Source organism: Numida meleagris, chromosome 3 (assembly GCF_002078875.1).
Source record: "Numida meleagris isolate 19003 breed g44 Domestic line chromosome 3, NumMel1.0, whole genome shotgun sequence".
NCBI classification, from domain to species: domain Eukaryota; kingdom Metazoa; phylum Chordata; class Aves; order Galliformes; family Numididae; genus Numida; species Numida meleagris.
The window spans coordinates 48238344-48261614 of NC_034411.1; the positions used below are offsets into that span (position 1 = coordinate 48238344).

The 23271-nt window shown below is 38.2% G+C and overlaps 1 protein-coding gene across 3 annotated transcripts in view; it reads left to right on the forward strand.

Annotated features, from left to right (window-relative positions):
• The window catches only part of UST (uronyl 2-sulfotransferase), a 189259-nt gene that overhangs the window by 56322 nt on the left and 109666 nt on the right, over positions 1-23271 (forward strand). For 2 of the 3 annotated variants that reach the window (XM_021390491.1, XM_021390492.1), the window contains exon 2: positions 11148-11191. In XM_021390491.1, the coding sequence (XP_021246166.1) occupies positions 11148-11191 (44 nt within the window). Of the gene's footprint in view, positions 1-11147; positions 11192-11777; positions 11844-23271 lie in introns of all 3 variants that reach the window. The other variant, XM_021390489.1, reaches the window with a different exon arrangement.

The window sequence follows — 23271 nt, forward strand, 5'->3', positions numbered from 1 at the left end:
ATAATGCCGTTTTGAGAAATTCTGCTGAGGTCGATGAAACTTGGATTACTTGTTAAAAAAAAGTGCATCAGCAATGACAGGTTCTACATAAACATTTTTGAGAGATAATTTTAGTCATTGGTTAGCTTAAGGCTGCAGGAATTAATCAACACATCTGAACTTGGTTCATGTGCCCACCGTTTTCCAGATATTTTCACGCGAACTTATGAAACTTGAAAGCATACTAAGTGCTTAATAACTGAGGGCCAAATCTCTTTTGTTCATGTCAGTATATACTTATATTTCTAGCTGTACGTGTTTATGAGCTCATGACAATCATGAGGATTATGTTGCCTCCTTCATACAGATAAGCCTGGTGTGGATCTTAGACTTCAGTAATAAAGCCAGCATTAGATTCTGAAGAGCAAAGCTTTTTATAACAGTTCATTGAGTTATTTAGGCATCTTAGAATGTTTACCAATCAGTCTAGCAAATCATGCACTGGTCGTAAAATGAATACATATCTTCCTTAAGATCATGAGAAATAAGGCAGGAGGAGAAAGAAGATATTTTTTTTAAATCGTGATATTTGTGCTGGACACTTGACAGAGAAAGTCTTTTTGTCATTAAAATGTATCTGCTTGAGTCAGGTAGAAAGGAGTTAAAATATCTTCATGAACTAAAGCCAGTAGCTGGATAGCGTGAAAATTGAGCAGTTTGGCCAAAGAATTTATAGTAATGGAAATTATTTATATTAAATCATATTGAAGTCTAGAAAACCATCTGGCATTTCACTATTTTTTGTAATAGAGATTAATAAAACTTTATGTTAATGTGTCATAAGAAATAGTTCATGTAAGTACAGTACGTTCCTTATGTTTCTTATCTGGCCTACTTACCCATTCTGTATTGCAGTTGTAAGCTTCTAACAGACCTTGGCAAGAAGTGCTCCTTCAATGCTTAATGCTTGTTAAGCCTTTTGGGGAAAGGAAACTAAAAATTATTAAACAACTTGTAATTTTTTTTTTCATATCATCTTCAGAGAAAAAGCAACCCAAAGATAGGCTCTTCTTATATAATATATATATAAGGGGTTATAAATTTGAGGAAGAGTTTTGCAGTGATCCTCTCATGGCACAAAAAATTGGTAGAGGGGAAGAAAAAGAGACAGGCTTGTACAGGAAAAAAAAAAACAAAGAAAAACAAATGCCTCTTTTTCTGTTTTCAGTAGAACTTTTGAGGTCAGATAGAAAGGGAACCTGCGCTGTAGAGAAAGCGGTAAACTTTGGGACATACATTTGATCCTGCATGCCTCCCTTGTGTGGAGGGTCCATTATCCTCAATGTAGCTGCCTCTGTGAAGAAGTGTGACAAAAACATTGAAATCATATGACCTGAGGGATGTTGTGAAAAGCATATGCAAGAAAAACTCATCTGCTTTTACCACAATAAAAATGTGAGTAGTTCTTTAGACCTTTCTGTGATCAACTGTCTGTGAAGTGTGTTCATTTTTTCTCTCCTGTGAAGGTGCTGCTGGGGTCAGACCACAGACCTGAACAGCTTCTTGGAGATGTGCCTCCTGGGAGAGAAACTTCCAACCAAATGCCCAACAAACGATCCATTCTGGACAGCATTTGCAGCACAGTGCATATTAATAATAACAGTAATAAAAGTCTTCCTTGGATAACTGGTGACTTGCCAGCTGGATGTTTTTTAAAATTCATTGACTTGCTCATTTCCAAGATTGCCAATGCAGGAAGAATAGAGAGAGGTGTATGAGTGTATCTGAAAATATCTGCATAAATGCAATGAACAGGAATAACGCTTGCAAGTTAGCCAAAGTTTAACTAAGCAAATGAAATCCTTGTCTCTGGAAAAACAACACGCAAAAGACCAGAACTGTCTGGTGCTGATGTAATAGGAAACTCTTGAGAATGGTATCATCTGAAAAGGTGTCTGGTCGATACAGATTCCCTGGAGCTTGCAGTCTGAATGGCAGAGTGAAATGAGAATAAGAGGCCTCACACTTGACAGGGTCTTCACTGAAGCTTCATCATTATGTCCAGTATCTAGCCATTGTACCCATCGTTAAATTGTCATCACTTTGGTAGGCAGAGTCTTTAAAAAGAAAATTCATCTGTGGAATTGCAGTACTTCAGATATGCGTTTGGGAGTTCACTCAGTTTGATGCCCTGCTCTCTAGTGTAGGGGAGAGGGTGAGCATTAAGAGGGGAAATGTCATGACTCTGTCAGCATCTTCTGCCCAGCAAAGTTTCTTTGTGTCATGCATTCTGCAGGGCAGTAGCAAAAGGAGATTTTCTCTGATGGGGACAAATGGTCTTCGAATATCCTCATATGTGTCTCTCACTCTGGAAGAGAAGGAGGAAATAAACTAATGCTAAGCGTTAAAAAATGTCTTCATAGGAAGATTAGTCAAAATGGACTTTTTGCCAAGCTAGTGAAAGTATTACTGTACATTCAGCTGGAATGGAAAGATCTTTCTGAAAAGTTTTCACGGAGTACTCAAATCCAAAGGAAGCAAATTGGTATTCATTTCTCATCGTATCTCCCTGGGCTCTTTTCTGCATTTTTGCCTTTGTTTCCCATTCTGCTTTTTTGAAGATGTTGCTGAGTTGTAATTTTTACATTTCTATTTACTGAATTCTCTAGAGTGTTCTCAGACCGTTTCATTGAGTAATCAGGGTCTTTTTTTCTGTCCCTAAGGTTCTGCAGGTGTCAAATGCCTTCATTTGGTATTGCTGTCAAATTTAATACCATTGCTTTGTAATGCATTTTTCAAGTCATGATTGAAATTACTGAATGATAGGACCTAGAACAACACCCTAAGGGAAGCTTGCTTGATTAAAAAAAAAAAAAAAAAAAAAGGAAAAAAAAAAAGGAAAAAAGAAGAAAATAAGACTGGAGTGGGAACTGATTTAATTTGTTTGATCTGAAACAGCACAGTGACACCTGTGCCATTTCTGGTAGCATCTTGCTCATCTTTTCCTAATGATCCCCAGGGAGTGGGGATTGTGTGAGTTCCATCCTCACAACAGTTGTGAGTTCCATCCTCACAACTCACTGCAGCAGTTTTCTGTGCTCTGTCCCTTCAGTTTAAGTTTGAGTTTTGATGACTGTTTTTAGCATATTGTCTTTCCAATGGATTTTCACTCATTCCTTTTCTGTGAATTCTCAGAGATAGTGCAGATTGCCACAGGCAGTTTCCTAAGCACACGACCTGAATTTCTATAAGCTCAGCTCACTGCAAAACACAATGCTTCTATCTGCTCTCTAGCTTGACGTTTTCTATGCTACGTGAATCCTTTTGGTACTCAGCTGCGGCAATTTGACACAGTTACCAGTGTTATCCTTATCTTAGCAGGTTAGGAAATCAAGTCAGGACCGGTGTTTCTGCCTGTGTGGTTTGAATAGGTGGCAATTCAGCTGTCAGTCTGCTGGCTTTTCTCAGCTTACCCCTTAAACTTTGAACAGCTTATTCAGCAATCACCTAGCTTTAAATATCGCTAGACTACACATCTTGAAGGGACAGTTTTTCAAAGGGACTCCCCAAAAGATGCCAGGGAGCATGGACTTCTATTTACTTATAGAATTGAGTCTGCCTTTTTGTTGTGGTGAATCTTACTAAGGAAATTAAGAAGTGAATACAAGCCATTGCAAAATATCTGGCATACTTTGTGATGGAAGGCAGGATAAGAAAACTTCTTTGAAAAGAAAAAGCCCTTATTTTAATCAGCACTCACTTGCTGTGTGATATCAGCAAGCAGAATTTGAGAACCAGGTGAAAAACAGAGGGAAGATGGAGAATAGATTAATGCAGCTTTGAAGTGCATTTAGCTAAGAGCTACCTGGCAGCAGGGATAAACAGCAGCCTTTGTTCTCATAGAGAAACACGTTCAAGTAAAATTGAAATAGTTTGGCTTAATAGCGCCTCCTGTTTTTTTGGTCATTAGGTTTTCTCTGCTGTCTTGATAAAGAGGGCTGTTCTTCAAGTGCAGGAAAATACCTGTTATGGTTGTTTTTCTTACTCAATTTCATTTTGTTTCTTCTTTCTACCCTCAGTAGTAGTAAAGCAGTTTATTGACAAAACAAACAGTAAAATAAAACACGGGCCTATACATTCACTGTGGAAAGATTTGTTAACTTTCTGTAGCAGGCAGGTTGAAACAAAGCTTAACCACTCGGTGCTGAGCTCTTGTGCCTTCTGGAGTCTCCCCTCTCTATAGGCGGAGGGCTGTGCCCATTGTCTGCTGTCCCCTGTCCTGCCTGCACGTCTTCTGCACGTGCAGGTTAGGAAGGGTCTCCCAGATAGTTTGAGAGCAAAATACACAGCTACTTGCCATGTATATACGAAGAATGCATCACGTTGTTGCTCAGAATAGAAAAATCTTGGACTTCCAGACTTCAGACTGCCTAGTTCTGTATGAGTTTGTGTGAGGGAAGAGCTTTTCTCCTTATTTGAGAGCGGTTTTAGCCAAGAGCTTTCGTTATCTAATATTCAGATTCCATTTCATCTGGCTAGCATTTCTAAATGTTTATTAAAATGTGTCTTTTATCCTGTACAATTATAGACTGGAAAGTTTGTCATTAGAGGGTAGAAGCAAAGTAAGAAGCATTAGGAATATCACAGATAAACCAAAGCCTGAGACACTTCCACCACAGTGCTTGCTGTAGATTACACCATTATGATAGATGTGGTCGTATCAGAACTCTGGTTTGTTATTAGAACTAAACCACAGAAAGTTCTGAATTTCTTCTTTTATTTGTTGCTATTATATATTCAGTGTGTTTGAATGTAACAAATGAAAATAGCATGGACATTTTTCCTAAGAAAATAAATCTATGAAATTCCTAAGAAATGGATCTATAAAACAAGTTAACTCTCTATTGTGAATACATTAACAGGGAAGCTTATGAACAACAATATATTTCGACAAACTGGTAAGTATAAAGAAAGTCAGTATTTACATATACGTAAAATTATTTTATTTCCTTTGGAATCTTTCTCTGATGTATATTCAACTGCCTTAGAACCTACACTTATTCAAACCCTTCATGTCTATGTAATAGCAACATTTTGATTTACGTTACGTATGCAGGATTAAGACTACATCATTACAAACTGTACTTGAGCATTCCAGTTTCTCTCCTCTTTGTATTAGAGGGAGAAAATTCATACGTAAACAAATCTGAACTGTATCTTAATGAAGCTTCCTATGTTAAATGACTGGAAAGTAACGCCAAGTAGGTATTTTGGTCATCTTTCAGATTGTCTTTCATCGTGTGCAGTAACACAGAATGAATTGAATACATAGCTTTGGGGTTATTTGGGGAGGCATTTATGACATTAAAAATCAGAAATAACCAAGTTATTTTGAAAGGCAAGAAAGAAAGCAGAAAAATCAATTTCAGAATGTTTTTTATAAAAATAATACTTGCTGTGTATGTTTTTTCAACTTCAAATGAAAATTTTTCCAGGGTGTTAGTCTTACACTGAGGAAACCACTTGTAGGTGCAGGAGCTTTTATGTATGATGGAAGAAAATGCAGTAAATCACTCTGTATTCCAGTGCAGACTAGTCGGTAGGGTTTTACTGTGTTAATCTTCTCTGCACACCTGTGAAAAAATATTCCCTCTTTAAACTGTTACAGCTCTGCTGACCTCAGCAGAAGAGTTTTCCTTTTGCATTAGATTTGAGCTGGGCAACATCTCTCTGCTAAACTGCTAGTTGTAGTCCATGTCACCCTTTCTGCCTTTGATCCTTAAAGGACTCCTTGAAATGATGACTTAGAACATCCTATTATTTCAGATGTGTAAATCTATAAATTTCTAAGGATGTCCACTGCTCCCTTAGAAAAACAAATAGAGCCCTATAAAATGCAGAAGGCCAAGAACACCCTGGCACCTCAAGTCTGTTGCTTCTGGCTGGTCTAGGTACCCACGAGCATCCTGTTCAAGTTAACGCTGCTACTGGTGGAGCCTTCACAGTCTTTACAGTACTGAGGAATTGTTCATGGTGGAAAGAAAAGAGGGAGGGAGTGCAGTATAAACTGACAGTTGACACTGGAGAACCGTTTGTCTGAACTAATGTTAACTGGGGTGGATTTTCAGATTTTTGCTTAAATAACTTTTGGCTGGAAGCAGAGCAGAACTCATCCTCTTCTGAGTAGTCATTGGCACTTCTGTTTATTTTCAATGTACAGTCCTTAATGATTAGGAGTACTTGGTGGGACAGCCATTCTTCAAAGCCTTTGTTTCTAGCACAGAAAACTCATCAGACAACTATTAAACTGCTTCTTTCCTTTAGACCCCAGATGATCTACAGGATGCTATGCCAATAAAGAATGCATTGGCTACTAGAAATTTGAGACAGTGATCAAGTGAAGAGAACAGACTGGGATTTTCAGAAGACATGATACATTTGGCAGTAGTTGCGCCCCAGTTCCCTTCTTGTGATCCCTACCAAGGGAAAACTCTGCTCCAGGAAAATAGTAAAAATGCCACATTTTCCATGTTGGCTTCATCTCCTTTAATCTCAGCTCAGTTCTTTCTACATGATATCTAAATTGTTCCAAAGAAGTGACCATGTTTCTGTTACTATTAAAGGATCTTCAGTTCCTACATAAACCCATTTACCACACCTTCCCTTACTTTCCAGTCTTGTCTTTTTTTTTCCCCAGGACTGCAATTACTCTTGTCTTCTGTAGCTGTGAACTGCACACAGTCATATTTGTCCTTAATCCTGGAAAATGACATCTTTCTCTGTTTAAAGTTGGCTTGCTTCAAGCAAAACCCCCCACACTTCTGTGATTCCAAGAAAAAAGGAACATAACCACAAGGTTTCCCCAAAGATTTTGCGTACATCTGATTCACTTAACCTCAAAGACAATAAATTATGGAGAAAATTGGGCTGCTTCCATATATTCACCATGTTCTGTAATAAAGCTGATTTTTTGTGGTTTTTTTTTTTTCTATCCAGAGAGAAACTGAAGACAACTGTGTTCAGTGAGCACAACTGTGTGACTGAGCATGTTTGTGGAATACATAACGCCACTGTTCTGATTGTTGATTATTCTCTCTACTTTGTTGTTTCTAATGATTTAGCATCATGCTATTAAAGGTAGAATACATTATAAGGCAGAAAAAATATATATTTAAAATAATAAATGCTCCTCTCTGGAAAAAAAAATCTTGAAATATCTTGTTGGGTGACAGACAAGAACAAAAGCTTTATTGAAAGAATTTAGAAAAATCCTCTAAATTCAGTTAAATAGGCTGTCTCAGGACAGTGAACTAGATTCTTGATGAAAAGTGATGATCTCTTCTATCGCTATACTAGATCCACTACAGAGAGCGTTTTCTCTTACTGTGACACTTATTGAAGTCAAACACGTGTTTGTATAATGTTCTAGTTGTTGCCTGTGCCAAAGCATGTAAAAGCTGCATAGTTATATTCTCTATCTTATGTTAGCTTGTTGCGTTGATGTACTTGCAGTAAACACTTCAGCTGATGAACAGTGGTTCCAGTGTTCATGTTTTTCTACTGTTTTTAAGCTAACATAATTGATACGCATTCTCTGAAGATTGGCACTGAAAGTTCATAGAATTTGTAAATACCCAACTCAGGAGCCTTATGCTTTTCATGGCCTATCCTTGTTTTAGAAGTAATTATTTCCTGCAGGTTTTCTGCAGAAAATGCTGAGCTCGGTGGATATTTTTCAGGATATCTTTGCATGCATTAAGGCTCATGTGCTGTGGCCCTGGTTTTGCCATCCAAAGGGAAGCAAGCCCAATTCTATAACAAGATGCTCGTTGAGAGCACGTGTGGGATTTCTTAGGTTTAAGGAACTGGCAGGCAGATCACAGAGCCTGCCCACTCCACACTGTCATGGTTATATTTTTTGCATTATTTTAGTGTTTTTACTAAGGGTATAGTATCCTTTTACTAAGGATATGGCTTCACTTTTATTACTGAAAACATTTTACTCATCTTAAACATTTTAAACCTAGAAGAATTCGGACTATTCAGTTGGTCTGGTACACTGTCAATGCTGAAATCAGCTCCAGTTTAAATGCCTGAGGAGACCAAGAAAGAAAACTTGCAGGAGAAGGTAGCCAGCACATGGTATTCGGGGAAGAACAAGTAAATTTCTGCAGTTTCCATTCTCTTCTTTTGATTTGTAAGTTGTTCTGACTGGAGTTCAAATCAGTACTCTGAATTTGGTTGACTGCATGCGTCTGTCTTGTGTTTAGTTCATGTTGCCATTTGTTTCTTCTGGATTTGAGTAAGAAACTGCTATGAAAAAGAGCTTTTTAAAATGGACCAAATTTTTACTATTAAGTGAATAAAGCAGTAACTAGACTGTGTTATAATAAAAAAAAAAAAAAAAGGAGCCGAAATCAAGCCTACAGAATGCACGTTTAATGGCAGGCATACTGAGGTGTAATTGTAATAATTAGAAACTGACACAGGAGGGAAAATGCAGCATACATGGTAAGAAAATAGATTACTGATACAGAAAGGTGAAATTGGTTGTTATTGGCTCTTTAATTTTAAATACTCAAAAATATAACATATTTAAAACTTTCTTGACACTGCATTCTAAGATATCGTATGAACAAAGATTGTAACTATCTGTTTTTCAGTAGAACGCAATTCACATTCTTCTCTTCAGCAAAATGAGCTATGGTGTGTGTTTGCTAAAGTTAATACACATACACCTAATACACCTTTTTATTTCAGTAAGCATGAACTGCCCATGTTTTGGGTAGTGGAGAAATACATGTGAATAGACAGAATTAATGTCTCTTTCTTAGTTTCAGTTATGATACTCTTAAATTTGCCATTCTTGCTTTTTTACAAATCATTGGTTTTTATCTACTGTTTATGACTTTTCGAATGTGTTAACTTTTTAGCAAACGTCATCTGTTTTAGCATGGATAAAAATGAGACGTTTCCTGAAACAATGAGAAAACCATAAGAACTATTTTTATCAACAACAGTGGCAATATTTCACTTTGAATAATTACCTCTTTTCCTAGGTAACAGCAATAGGCTGAGAGGTAATGGCTTTAAGTTGTCAGGAGATGCTTTGGTTGGATATTAGGATAAATTTATTCTCTGAAAGAGTGGCAATGCATTGGAACTGTTTGCTCAGGGAGGTGGTGGAGTCACCATCTTTGAAGGCATTCAGGAACCATGTAGACGTCACACTGAGTGACATGGTTTAGTGGGCATGGTGGTGATAGTTTGATAGTTGGACTAGATTATCTTAGTGGTCTTTTCCAACCTTTATGATTCTATGAAAGAGAGGAAAGTGTCAGTGAAGCATGATAGCTTACTATGATGCCTGTTTCTACAGGAAATCTTAAATGCTTAGTGAGTGTGGATGGAGAGGCATTAATAGGGCCTGCCTTGTACCCCATTCAGTGGGAAACTCTGGGTTTTTCTCAAATGCTTATTTTCAATTTCATCTCTGCATGTGCAGCATAACTATTTTATTAGAAAGCCATACAGTAGATTCTGTTAGCAGTCTATGAACTGAAAGACTATCTTGGTGATTAGAATTGTATCAGAGGAATGAATAATAGAAAGTTTTCATCCTTGAACATAGGAATCATCCAAATTATCCATAGCATTAAAATAATCAACTGGGTTATTGAAAGGATGGGTATTTGTATCAAATGTGCAGAAGGATGAGGGAGTTTGCATCAAAATTATGAAAAGCACTTGAACAGTTTTGTAGTATACTCCAGTAGATGGTTTAGAGAGCCACAGAAAAGTTATTGTTCAGGTTTTTTGTAGTTATGAAACTTCTTGCAAGATAAAGGTACATACTTGCATAAAAACTAGTAACAGTAACAATTTAGATATTAAGACTAATCTTTACATTACTTGGAAGTCCTTTGACTCAAGTTTTCATTAGTTCATAACCTATGCTAGAAAAACGTAGAAAAACAACAGACTTCTGTGTAGTAATGCTGACTATTTACTGTGAATGGAAATCAGCTGCATATTCGTCTGTGAGGGATTTTTGCAAATTCTTGCATACAAACTTCTTCCTGCCTCCTGGATTCAGAATTTTCTTTTGCTGGTGCTCTGAAAAGAGATGTGATACACCATCCTTTTTGCCACCTTAAAAAGAGAGGGGCTCTGTGGTGCCTTATTATATCTTACCCCAACCAGCTGGTTGGTGTTTCCTTAGAGGCAGCATCTGCTTTTCCTTGAACACCTCCAGAGCAGAGATGCTCACTGGTGGGCCAGGCTTTTTACAGTCCTTACTGTGGTGTTTGAGTATCTAGTAGACACATGTTAAAGGTTATTCTCATAGTCTGTACTGATGTAACGTTAGTACTGAGGTATTGTTGTATTGTTTTCTGCCTTTGGTATGAGGATGGCTGAGAGGAGAAGTGTGCAGGGCCTGAGGAGAACTTCTCAGCCTGCCCCAAGGTTTTGTACTCTGCTGGGAACGCTCCCCCTTATTTATCAGTGTAGACTCATAAGTAGTGGGTACAAAGTCTGAAATTGTTGCCTTTTTTAACAGTAGCTAGCTAAAAAGGGAGCACTTTAAAAATTTAGGAGCTTTTTTTCTGAAGCTTTTCTTCTGAATTTAAAGAGCATCTTGAAACGGCCGATGCAATCACATCAGAATACATTTCCCATTCAGTCTGTCCTGTTGGGAAACAAAAATGTAGCTTAGAGGTTGGGAAAAACCCTTGTTAGAACGAAGATAAGGGAATGCTTGTGAACTCCATCAGAGCAAGCTCTGTTGAAGGCCTTTGATATTTTATTATTTAAGGAATCTTTTTGAGGTTAACTGTGTTCACTAGCTTAAAGTGTACTAGGGTGCAGCTGACAGTTTTTGTCATGCAAGTAATTGAATGCCATGATTGTTTAGCTAAAACTGCCTTGGCTTATTTAATGTTATGCTAAAGTAACAATGTGCGTCTAATCTTTTATCACAAATCGAGCCAAGTCAAATTATTTTTTTCTCTTTTGAAGCAAAATTTAAAGCAGATGGTATTTATTTTCCTTGAATTATTTTACACTGCAGAAACAATGGGGTAAAGATGCATGGGTTTCATACATTGGCAAGTTTTGAAGTTTCATTGGATGAGTTTTGTTTATTTCTACCCCTCTTCTTTTTGTAGGTAATTCCACTTATTTGGATGACCACGGACCACCCCCTCAAAAGGTGAGATGCTGTTATTTTGTATTTGTTTTCTTCTTACTTTTCCTTTCTTTGTTTTTTTTTTTTTTATTTTTTAACTAATAGTATGTTTACTTGTTCTGGAATATGTGCAAAGCATTTCTACTGAGTTTAGATCAACAGTACTTGGCATTTCTTACTTTTTTTCCCAGTTTTCAGACATGTGCAAGTAACTTGGATTAAATGTTTGGGTGATTAAACTAATGGAATTTTTGCAATCGAGTCAAAGGGAGATAGGATTCTAGTGATGAGTTTTGCCTGTCAGCAGTCATGCAAAGAACATATTTCTTCTCTTGGACAAACATATCCTAATTGTTCTGGAAATCTTAGCAGTTGGTGCATTGTTGTTTTTCTTGCGCAATATTTGCTCATATGGTCAGCTTCTGATGAACTATTTTCTTTCAAAGTTTGCATCAAAAATGTGCATCCATGCTGGAGCGTCCTAACATCTCTATGGTTATAACATTGCAAGTATGCTGTGGGAAGCCCAACAACACTCTTAGAGCTAATAAGGGAAGTGAAGGTGGACTTTTTCTGGGTAACAGTTCCTGGAGCATGGTCTCTGTTGCAGGTGCAATACTTTCAAGTGGAACAGAAGGATATATTTAGTGAATGCATAATGATCTGTTTACAGGAGGTAAGTGTACAAAGGATACACTTTTACCATCATGTATGACTGTGCAATGTTGACTGTACCCTCGCCATAATCATGGTAACTCATGACATTTCAGGTAAGAATGAATTTGTGATGGTTTCTTCAAGAGGAAAAAGACATTTAGGGTCCCATGTTGTTTGTTTTTCCCTGTACTGGTTTGTTCTGTAAAACCTGATTTGGTACTATCTCGTGTCTGTCTTTCTGGACAACAAATCTCTAATAACTACTTTTGTATGGTAGCATTTTGGAAAAAAAAGAACAGTTTTTCTGCCGTGTTTTAAGATTTCCCAATTCTCTGTGTTTTTGTATGTGTATTGTGGTATCTTTTTGAAGTGTTTGGATAGAACTGTGGTTTTGCAGTCTTTATGTTGTGCAATTACAACATTTGATAGTGCAACTTTTTTTGAAACTTTCCAAATTATGCCAAATTTTCACTATTCTAAAATGCCAAAGCAGAATGGAGCAGGGAGAGGTTTTGTAACTATGTTGATAATAATTAACTATAATAATAATTAACTGTAGGCTAATTTATATAATGTAAACTTCTAACAGAGCTTGTGACTTTCTTTTGTATAAAACTTTTCAGGTAATATTGTTTTAATGGAACTTAGGTACCTGAATGCTTTTGTAAGCCCTCTTGGCTTTTCAGTAGAAATTTTACTTATGTTAAGAACTCACCATGAAAAGGTGAAATTCTATGATGACTTCTAAGCCAAAAAATGATGTGCTGCTGGAGGTGTCATTTTTTCCCCAGCAGGGCAGGATTCCCACTGTCCTGGCACAGCTGTTCGTGTGGGTGAGCTGGAGCAGTTGCCTGAAAATGCATCTTTTTTCTAGTTTAACTTTTAGACAGATTACTTTACTGTTGAGGCCCACTGTGAATGGCAGTGCATCAGGTGAGAGCATGTAGTTAGACTGGGTGGAGGTAGAGAGCCAGCCACTCGTTCTAATGGCAGTTCCCACTCAAAAGAGGTCAAAATGACTGTGAAATCACATCCTGAGCCACTGGCATTGAATTTAAATTCTCAACCACATGCGTAAGTTAGTGTGGTGAAACAGCTGGATTTTGGTTAGCGGAAGTAGGGTAATGTGGAAAGGCATTTGATTTAGCTTAGTTCTCAGCGAAAGCAAACTACACTAGACTGGGATTCTTCACTTCTTTTCTGCCAACTGTGCACATGAGAGCTGTAATTTTCAGCTAGTGTGTGGAAATTTGTTACACTCGTAAAGTTCAGATGGTTCAATTATAGAGGAATGATGAACTTCTGATTTTTGTCCCCTCAAACAACACTAGTTACATTTTCTGCATGCATAGACATAAATGGATGTATACAGAAGTGATAAAATCAACCTTTTAACTTTATCGTTATTAACTGAAATGGGGGGTCAGATCTAAAAGATCTAAAGCTTAACAAATGTTTAATGCTTAAAACTTATTTATCCCCTTGAGCTCTTGAAAGATAATTTCCTTGTTATTTGAGTAGTCAGCTTCTGTTGCCCAGAAGTACAACAGCCTCCATAAGATAAAGCACTGTGTTTGTATGGTCCCCACAATGAACCCTCACCTCCAAAGGATAAAGCAATGCCTATTCCAGATGTGCGTTTTTCATTCTTGCATTAGCATTCAGAAATGCATAGCAGTGCCAGTAAGGGAAAGGTAGTAATCTAGATAAGAGTTTTGAACCTTGAAAACTCTACCCAAATTTAACATTTGAGTACTTCAGAAATTTTGTTTTACCGATTAAAAGTACTGTGGATAGGAACTACGCCCTAATGGACAGTAGCCTGTTTGTCAGGTTTATCTAACCCAAGCATTTTCCTATTTAACGTTGTGAAAATTTCTCTTGCCTTTCTAAGTACGTAATCTGGGGTCTCATCCAGCTCTGCTCTCTCTAGAAAGGCCAACAGATTAGGGCAATTGATTGTGTAGGTGCTCTCTGGTTAGCTGCCTACATGGTCAGTAAAGTTTTAGGGCTTTTTCTGTGATCATCCTCTCTCCTGAAAGCTTGGTAAATAGCTCAGTGGAATAACAGAATATAGCCTCGTATTAGTCACAGGTTTTTTACTTTTTGAAGTAATTTTCTGTGTTTAGTGACGCTGATAAGAGATGAATGCAAGCATTTTGATCAGCTCTTGGGCAACATTTGGGCAAGTCTGTTTGTTCTTGGGTGTTAGTGTTGTGGTTTTGTTTGTTTTGCTTCTCATTCTTCTAATTGAAACTTAGACTGGGACTGTTAAAAGGGTGGATAACTCCTGCTTTGGGTCACGTTCTGCGCTGTGATGCTCTTGATCTGTAAATGTCATGTATTGCATCATTGGCTAACAGCAGTTAGTTATCCTCTTACAACTTCAGGTCTGAACTGTGAATTCTGCTTGTGTCAGTGAAACTAATTTCAGTGTAATTATTGTTATCGTTCAGGTAGCCTCTGCTTGTATAGATAACTACATTTAGACTGGTATCTGGTTAAGGTCAATGGATGGTTTTGTTTGACGTATGGGGAGGTGTCAGAAGAAATTTGTCCTGAAACCAACTCTTAATTTCATTGCAAATTGCATTTTCAATTTGTGAGTACACAAAGCACAGCTGACATGGTGCAACTTCCTTCACTAGTATGTATAGAGAATAGATTAAAAAGCTCTTGATTTCTTTCATGTGATATTGATAGTCACTTATCCTGGGAAGTATGCCTTTGCCTTGCTGCATTTAACTGTGGTCCGTCCTACTTGACAGTATTGTGTGAAGCTCTCCAGTGTATTCCTGATGTCAACTGTGTTCATCAGAGGGAATTACAGAGTGCTCTGAGTGAAATGAAAACATAAGAGGGGAATTTGGTAGGTTTAGGAAGCAGTTTTAGAACCAAAGGTATTCTATGTGTCTGCTTAAAAATACTTAAAATCCAGAAGTTAAGTTAATGAGCAAACAGTGCAGTGCTGAAATGAATGATAGCTAGTATCAGTGATACATAGTTAGCTGCAGTGGAAAGCCACCAAGAGTTGATACTCAATGAACAGTAGCTGTTCTGCAATGTATTCTTATATTTTATTTGAAAATTATATTAGTTTTGGCTTTCCATCATGGCTAGGTGCCAATTTAAATTATTATTTTAATTTTACATACCAGCTTTGTTGGTTTTTTTTCACAGTGGAAGAACTGAAAATAGCACTTTTTCTCTGAATAAGGAATAGCATGTTAACATTTCAGGAGGTCAGAGTACTGGGTTGCTTTTTCAAGCAAAGGTGGCAGCAGTAGTTCTCTCAGTGTAGGCAGACGCTCCATGTAGATTGGAGTCGAAGTAATGCTTATTAATGATGCTAGCCTATTTTAAACATTACTTGAGAAATTGATGCAAGTTAGTGGCAGAAAATGTTCAGTTGATGCTTTACTTGTGTGTGCATTTCAGTGAATAAATGTGATGTGCACTGTTCCAGTATTTGGACTAGTTATTTCCTTTTTCTCCATCAATGATGGTGAAGCTGTTGTTTGAGGACAAATGATGTGATCTTCATCAAACCTATCATTTTTATTGATGAAAACTTTTCCCCTGAGAACTTGGTAAGAACATCAGGATATGTGCCTTTTTGGTGCAGCTGAAATATGTGTGTAAAGGAGCTGTGTGCACAGATGACTTAAATTACTTTCAAGTGGTCTGATCTCTTTTTCTTGATGGCTTTCCCATAGTATGCCTGTCTTGGCTCTGATGCCTTTTGGCAGCTGTTTAGGTGTCAGTGAAGTCCTATGCTTAGCACTTGTGTGACAGTGCTTCAAAGCTTTAAGTGAATACAGAAGTGGATGTGAGTTGGGATGAGGTCAAAACAAACAGAAGCAAAAGCAAAATGCATGCAGAAAATAAGTTTGAATTGATTTTATGATTTGAAGCTGGAAAGCCAATAAATTCCTTCTACACCATTTTTTCAGTTCTTACCTAATAGATATGTGTTCATGTTTTTCTTATGGATCAAGACTAATGAAAAATATAGCAGAAATCCTGAGCTGCCTTTGATATGCATTGCACCCATTTATCATTGCACTCAGCTATTCAAAGACCGTTCTTTCTTTCAGTTATTTCATTTTGTCTTTCCAAAAGTTGATGTCAGCATTGCCCTCCATTTGAGTTCTCATGTTCATCATGTTTGTCAGCTTTATTTTCTCCAATTCTTTGATAACACTAAAAAGATAACAGCCAAGGAACATATATTTTTCTTTTAGCTTACGGTTTGGTTTTTTTTGAGTAAATACTTCCTGTCTCACTTGAACTTTTGCTTTAGTTCAAGCAATCTTTTTTGAGATCATGGATTTTTATTCTTGTACTGCTGTACAATATTAAGTGATTGATTTGTTAGAGATTGTTTGTCTCAAACTAGGAAAAAAAAAATTGAGATTGCGTTCTTCCAGATACATGCTTATTAGGAATTTTAAAATCATGGATAGTGGTATCTGTGTTTTTGATATATTTGAAATTTTGTTCAGCTGTTTTAATGTTATCCTGCTTATAAAAAGAAGAGCTGTTTGTGGCACAAGTGCGCAGTGTGAAAGTTTTTGTCTAGCAAAAATTGTGAGAATTCAGAATTGCTAAAATACAGAATGTTCCTGAGGTTACAAGAATTAGTACATGGCTGATAAGACCAAAATACTGAAAGATAATTCAGTAAGTGCCTAAATCACAAATACCTCCTTCACAGATTGAAGTACTGTTATATATAACCGGGCTTTTAAGCCTAGTACAATCAATAAAATACTTAGATTTAAATATATATATACTGTTTCACAATTTTTCGATTTCTATTAAAAGAGGTGTAAAATAATAGTTGAAATATTGAGGATCATTATGTAATCTTCTTTTCAAATTGTATTCTCCTTACTTGCAGTATCTTAAGGGAATAAAAATCTGATTTTGTAGAAGATTACTCCATTGTACGTTATTTAAGATCAGTTGGAATCTCCTCAAGCTGTAACTGGTGAATGGTGCATCCCTCTAGTATTAGGGAGATATCACCAAATGCTAGAATTGAATCTTTACTATAAAGTGAGGTTTCTGTTGTACAAACATTTGAGTAGTTGTGGAGCACTAATTTCTGGATTTATTTCTTTTTATATATATTCATACATTGATAAAGGATCTTCAGGAAAATAAATTGCTCTATTTTTCTCTTAAAATAGAGGAAACTGTTATTTATTTTTTATTACTTATTCATTTCATAGTGTATCAGAAAGGTGTTTCATATGGGGAGGCTAACTGATAGGAAATGAACAGCACAAAGAGACTTGGGAAATTAAAACCAGACTACTTGTCACAAGAAGATAAGTCCGTGAGGGATACACCTTGCATGCTGACATCCTGCAGAAGTTCCAGCAACAGTGAATTTGCTTTTAACTAAGCTGGATACTTTCAGCCTCTCATTTTTGAAAGACAGAGACAATGGATCTGCAGGTTTTGTGAACGATAGTACTCTTTAGTTTTCACCCAATTTACTTGGAAGATGCTTTGAAAATATTTTATCTTTTGATTTGTACTCTAATTTCCAAGCTTTGTGCGGTTAGGTGGATTCTGCTTGCCTTTAACACAGCAGCAACTCTAGTGTTAAGCAACAGAAACTTTCTGCTATCACCAATTTTGCCACTGGTTATATTTTATTCTACATCATGTGTACCTAAATACTATCCAAGGCATTAGTGTCCGCTCTTCTGCAGCTAACAGAGCTCTTTATTTTCACCAAAATTTAGGATGTAATTCATACTGAGCTGATTTTTGATCACCTGCTAAGTATCCTTGCAAATTATTTGGCAGTACATGAAGATATTCTACATATTACAGTTTCAAATTTCCAGCTGCCCAGTTCGTTTCTTCTCCTTCTTTCCGTGAAAGGAACATATTCATAAACTCGCATTGCATAGAATGAGATCATAATCACTCCATCACATCCACTCAATCAAGAATAAATTCATATCAAATAAATTCCAAGGGATAGATGTTACAGTACCTAACAAAATCTAGTAGAAATGCATGGCTCCATAGAATGCCAGATAAATAAGAAGCATAATAAATCACGGCCACCTCGATTATTTGTTGGTTAGGAAATGCTGGTTCATGATACCAAAGTACAATTTACAGCTGGGTCTAGATGACCTAAACCTTCAGTGGAAAAAAAAACCAAAAATGCGCCATCCTGGATAGGAGTAGCATGACATCTTCCTGGACTCCTATAAAGTCTTTGACATGGTCCCTCTCCACATGCTTCTCTCTGAATAGGAGAGGTATGGATTTGAAGGATGGACTGTTCAATGGATTAAGAACTGGTTGGCTGGTCACAGCCAAAGGCTTGTGATTAATGGTTCTGTGTCAGGGTGGAGGCCGGTCACGAGTGGTGTCCCCCAAGAGTTGGTCTTGAGACCGGTGCTCTTCAACATCTTTATCAATGACATCGACGATGGAATTGAGTGCACCCTCAGCAAGTTTCCAAACAACACCAAGCTGAGCGGTGCAGTTGATACACTGGAGGGAAGGGAAGCCATCCAGAAGGACCTGGACAGGCTGGAGAAGTGGACACATGTGAACCTAATGAGGTTCAACAAGGCCAAGTGCAAGGTGCTGCACTTGGGCCAGGGCAATCCCAAGTGTTTATATAGACTAGGGGAAGAGAGCAGCCTTGCGGAGAAGGACTTGAGGGTCCTGGTGGATGAGAAGCTGGACATGAGCCAGCAGTGTGCGCTTGTGGCTCGGAAGGGCAACTATATCCTGGGCTGCATTAAAAAAGGAGTGGCCAGCAGGGAGAGGGAGGTGATTGTCTCCCTCTACTCAGCTCTTGTGAGGCCCCATCTGGAGTACTGCGTCCAGGCCTGGGGCCCCCAGCACAAGAAGAATGCAGAGCTGTTGGAACAGATCCAGAGGAGGGCCACAGAGATGATCATAGGGCTGGAGCACCTCTCCTACGAAGAAAGGTTGAGAGAACTGGGCTTGTTTAGCTTGGAGAAGAGAAGGTTCTGGGGAGACCTCATTGTGGCCTTCCAGTACTTGAAGGGAGCATATGAACAGGAGGGGGAATGACTGTTTATCTGGCTTGATAGTAATAGGACAGGGGGGAATAGTTTTAAGCTAAGAGGGGGGAGATTTAGGTTAGATATTAGGGAGAATTTTTTCACTCAGAGGGTGATGATGCACTGGAACAGGTTGCCCAAGGAGGCTGAGGATGCCCCGTCCTTGGAGGCATTCAAGTCCAGGCTGGATGTGGCTCTGTGCAGCCTGGTCTAGTGGTTGGCAACCCTGCCCAAGGCAGGGGGGTTGAAACTGGTTGATTTTTGAGGTTCTTTTCAATCCAGGCCATTCTATAATTCTATGACAGGATATCTTGTGAAAGTGACAGACTGATTTGGTTGAAGTCTCTAAGCCTCAGTTGAGTAATACTTACGATTTTACCACAAGCATCATATTTCTTGATGCAATTCTTAAGTCCTGAACTGTTAACTGTTAAACAGTTCTGTGCGAAGCACACGTGACCTGATTTTTTTTTTCTAGCCACTATGCTTGAAGGAAAAAAAATGAAAACATGATACTAAGGAGAAGAGCTTTAATCAAAAAGGAGAGTGTGAGCTTGTGTATGAATGCTCAACAGTAGACTCAAAACATGAGCGTAGCAAAGATTGGAGTTTCTCATGAATGGGCCTGCGTGAGAGTAGTGGTAATTCAAGTGGAGGAGTTTGGGTGAGTAAAGTAAGCAAAGGGCAGTGAAGTATGACCAGGTAATTTCCAGGACAGTCCCCATAATGTTGTAATGACAGTACCCTAGCAACTTGGAAGAGTGTGGGGCCCTTCACTGCTGGCACCATTTCTGATTTTTGAGTAGGTGCAGGGATATGCTTCTTCCACTGAAGTGGAAGTGGTTGGCAGGAATGAGATTTAATTTTCCTGAGCAAGCCAGATTAATAATTTCAGTTTGCAGCAGGGTGAAATGGGAATGCTTGATACTGGACATCTTCCATCATTGCCTTCAGAATGTGGCATTTCCAGCAACGTGGGATCCACATATGGCTCAAGTGTGGACTGTGGTCAGCTGGGAAAGTTATTCTGGGCCTGTGAGTAATTTTAGATGACAGTGGGATTTATTCTACATTCTGGTTCTGGAAGAGTTGGCCAGCAGAATGTTGTCCTTCATGTAGGTGCTTGTTGTTCCTTCCAGGTGGTGACACACTGTTGCTGAATCCGTTATCTTCAGAAGCTCTGATGGAAATTTAGTCTCTCTGAGTTCCTCTGAACACAGGGAGTGAGTACCTCATAGCCAGCTCATCAGTAATGAACATGTGGGTTACAGTCCAGCAGAACTGGCCTGTTTTACAAATTAAAATCCGGTTATGGCTATAAACAACATTTATTTCATTCTGCAGTTGACTTATGAAGTGCTTGCACAAAGTACAGAGAAAAAGATGAACGTGATTAAGATCATTCTGGAAATGTTAAAGTAAAATATGAAAGGAGGGACTAAAGTTAAGTGTAGAAGGGCACACTGAGACAGCATGACAGGTCCTTGGCAGTGGTGAAGCCATGGTGTGTTGCACTAGCTGCAGCCTGATAGTCAACCACAATAGATACAAAAGAGTTAAACCTTAACGTGAAGAAAGACAAATGCATACAGAGGAATAAATTATTTAGTCTACCACTCAACCCTGTCAAATCCAATATTATTGGGTTCCAGGGTGAACTCATGAATATTGCATTGTAAGCACAGAAACTACTGAAAGGTAGTTAGGTTACTTAAGGGAACTCCAATGCCACAGTGTATTGTAAAAACTTTTAAAGCCTGGCTTAGGTACTTAATATCTCTCATTTTGTAAGTATCCAATATAAACATGTGGGTTGGATGTGATAGGATTTACTACTTAAACAGAGAATAACTGTGCCAGTGTGTTCTGAACACATCTGTACCAAACTATGGGACCAGGAGAAAAAACAGCAGTTTCAAACTTCACAGTTTCAACATTTTTATTTTCATATAGTTTTATATTTTCATATATGTATTTATAAAATGTGAAGCTGCTCTGGAGTTAGAATCTGACATGCAAAAATTCTACAGTTTAAGGGTCTCCTGATACCATGTGGAAAACCTTTCAGTGGCAAGTTGAGTAATTAAAGTGACAAGAAAAAATTTTACCTACATGAGTTCACGCGTGTTCCCTCAAATGTCAACATCAGTGAACAATTTACATCACTGATCTCCTTTATTTTGTTATGAGATGGGCACATGCCAGCAAGATGACTTCCACAACATGATAAAATTTGTAACTAAGAGATGAAAATATACTGCTTTTCAGAAGGGAATTCATGATAGTGTTTCCATTCTCTCTTTTCTGTTACCATCTGTATACACTCACACAGGGTAAAGAGAGGTTAAACCACAGGAAAAGAGTAATAACTTTCTGCTCTGCATCCTTCCATCTGCCACAAGCAGTCTTTGATTCTTTTAAATGCCATCCTCAGGTGTATTAGATGGGATGTCTACAAAATTTGAAGGGTAGTTGTTCAGTTCACTTCAGTGTTAGGTTGAAAAGATACAGCCCTGTGTCTTAATTTTGGCTGCAGAGGAGGTGAAGAAGTTGCCAACCAAAGTGGAAACCAAGAAGAATGAAGAGGAAACTGAAAAGCGTGCTGTACTAAGTAAGAAAGGATGAGAAGAGAAGATGTGGTTAATCTAGCAGGTGTTCAGCAGTAGCCCCCAGCCACTCCCTGCTTGGCAGAATGATTCCCCTTCAGCTGCTTCATCCCTGAGAGGAACTGGAGCTGCCACCACTACCATACAGAGCTGAGAGATTAGAGCCAGGAATCTGCTCACACATCAAGATAATGTCTAATATCGGTGACCACCTGAAAGTGCTAAGTGAACAGAACAGCTGCTCTTCACCAGCTTGTTTCGTTCTTTGTGTGCAAATGCTGAATTTAAAAACTGTGGTAATATCAGGTACCTGAAATAAACTTGGTTCTTTGTTCTCTTTTGTGGGAAATCTCGTGCAGCAGATTGCAGAAGTAGAGATTATGCTCACCTGCATCTGCTGCTGTAGGAAAGTAAATCAAACATGAGGGATAAAAAGAGCAAAAATAAATGCATTGACAGGGTACAGCCATAAATTTGAAAATGTACTATTTTGTTTTCTTTTCTTGTGCTGCTGCATGTGTAGATGCAATACCTTGTAAAACGACCTGATCTGAGACTTAACATACAGACATCATTAAGCTTTGGACTGAGCTCTTGTTAGAATTGTAAGGGTGCAGTACTTCCCAGATAAAGATTATTTTAGGTTTTGGTATTGACTATACAGATCTGTTTTGTGGGACAAATCATTAATTTTGGAGGATGCTTTATAGTAATGCCTTTCTTCTGTTGTAGCAAGTCAGAGTACTGTGTCTACATCCAGTCTCCTTTTGTTGTTTGTGCCCGATGCTTATGTTTTCAATTTATTTTGGTACTTAGGAATGTTGAATCGTTAGAAAACATATTTTAACTCATTCTTCCAAATGTGTCAGCTGCCAAAAAGATGAAATGCTTTGTTTTTAAGTCATTCTTTTTTCAATTGGATTAGTTTCTTAATGAAGATGTAAGATGTAACAGAAGGCTCTTCTGTTTATTCTTCTGCTTATTTTCAGTGCTCCACTGCAGCTGTATGGAGTTCAGACTTTGCAAACAAACCTCACCCTTGTCTTTCTTGTGGTTTCCAGTTATGTTCAGTGACCTGTAAAGAAGATCATGCTGTCTAGTCTGCTTTGGAGTTGGGTACTTCAAAAACCTTATCTTTTTCTAGTATCACTACACTCTGCAGGTGGATAGACAGGTATCTGTGGGTGTCTGGACTCATTCAAAGCATTTAACCTCTCTCCATGTCTCCAGATTGAACAGACGTGGATTTGATGAATGGATCACTCAGTGGATAAGAAATTGGCTGGGTATTTGCACTAAGAAAGTTGGGGTAATTTAGCCTAGAGAAGAGAAGGCTACAAGGAGACCTCAGAGTGGCCTTCCAATATTTAAAAGGGGCCTGCAGATGGGGGGAGAGTCTCTTTTTTTAGGGAATGTAGTGGCAGGGCAAGCAGTAGTGGCTTTAAACTAAAAAAGGATATTTTTAGATGAGACAGGAAGAAATTCTTTACTCAGAGGGTGGTGAGGCACTGGCACAAGCTGCCCAGAGAAGGACTGGACACCCCATCACTGGAAGTGTTCAAAGCCAGGTTAGACTGGGCCCTGGGCAGCCTGGTCTAGTGGGAGGTGTTCCTGACCATGGAAGGGGGTTGGAACTTGATGATTTTTAAAGTCCTTCCCAACCCAAACCATTCTGTGATTCTATGATTATGTGATCTTTAAGCTCTGAAATGAAGTATGGTAGTACTTCATATAATTATATCTATGTGGTTTAGCTGGAGGAGAGCGAGTC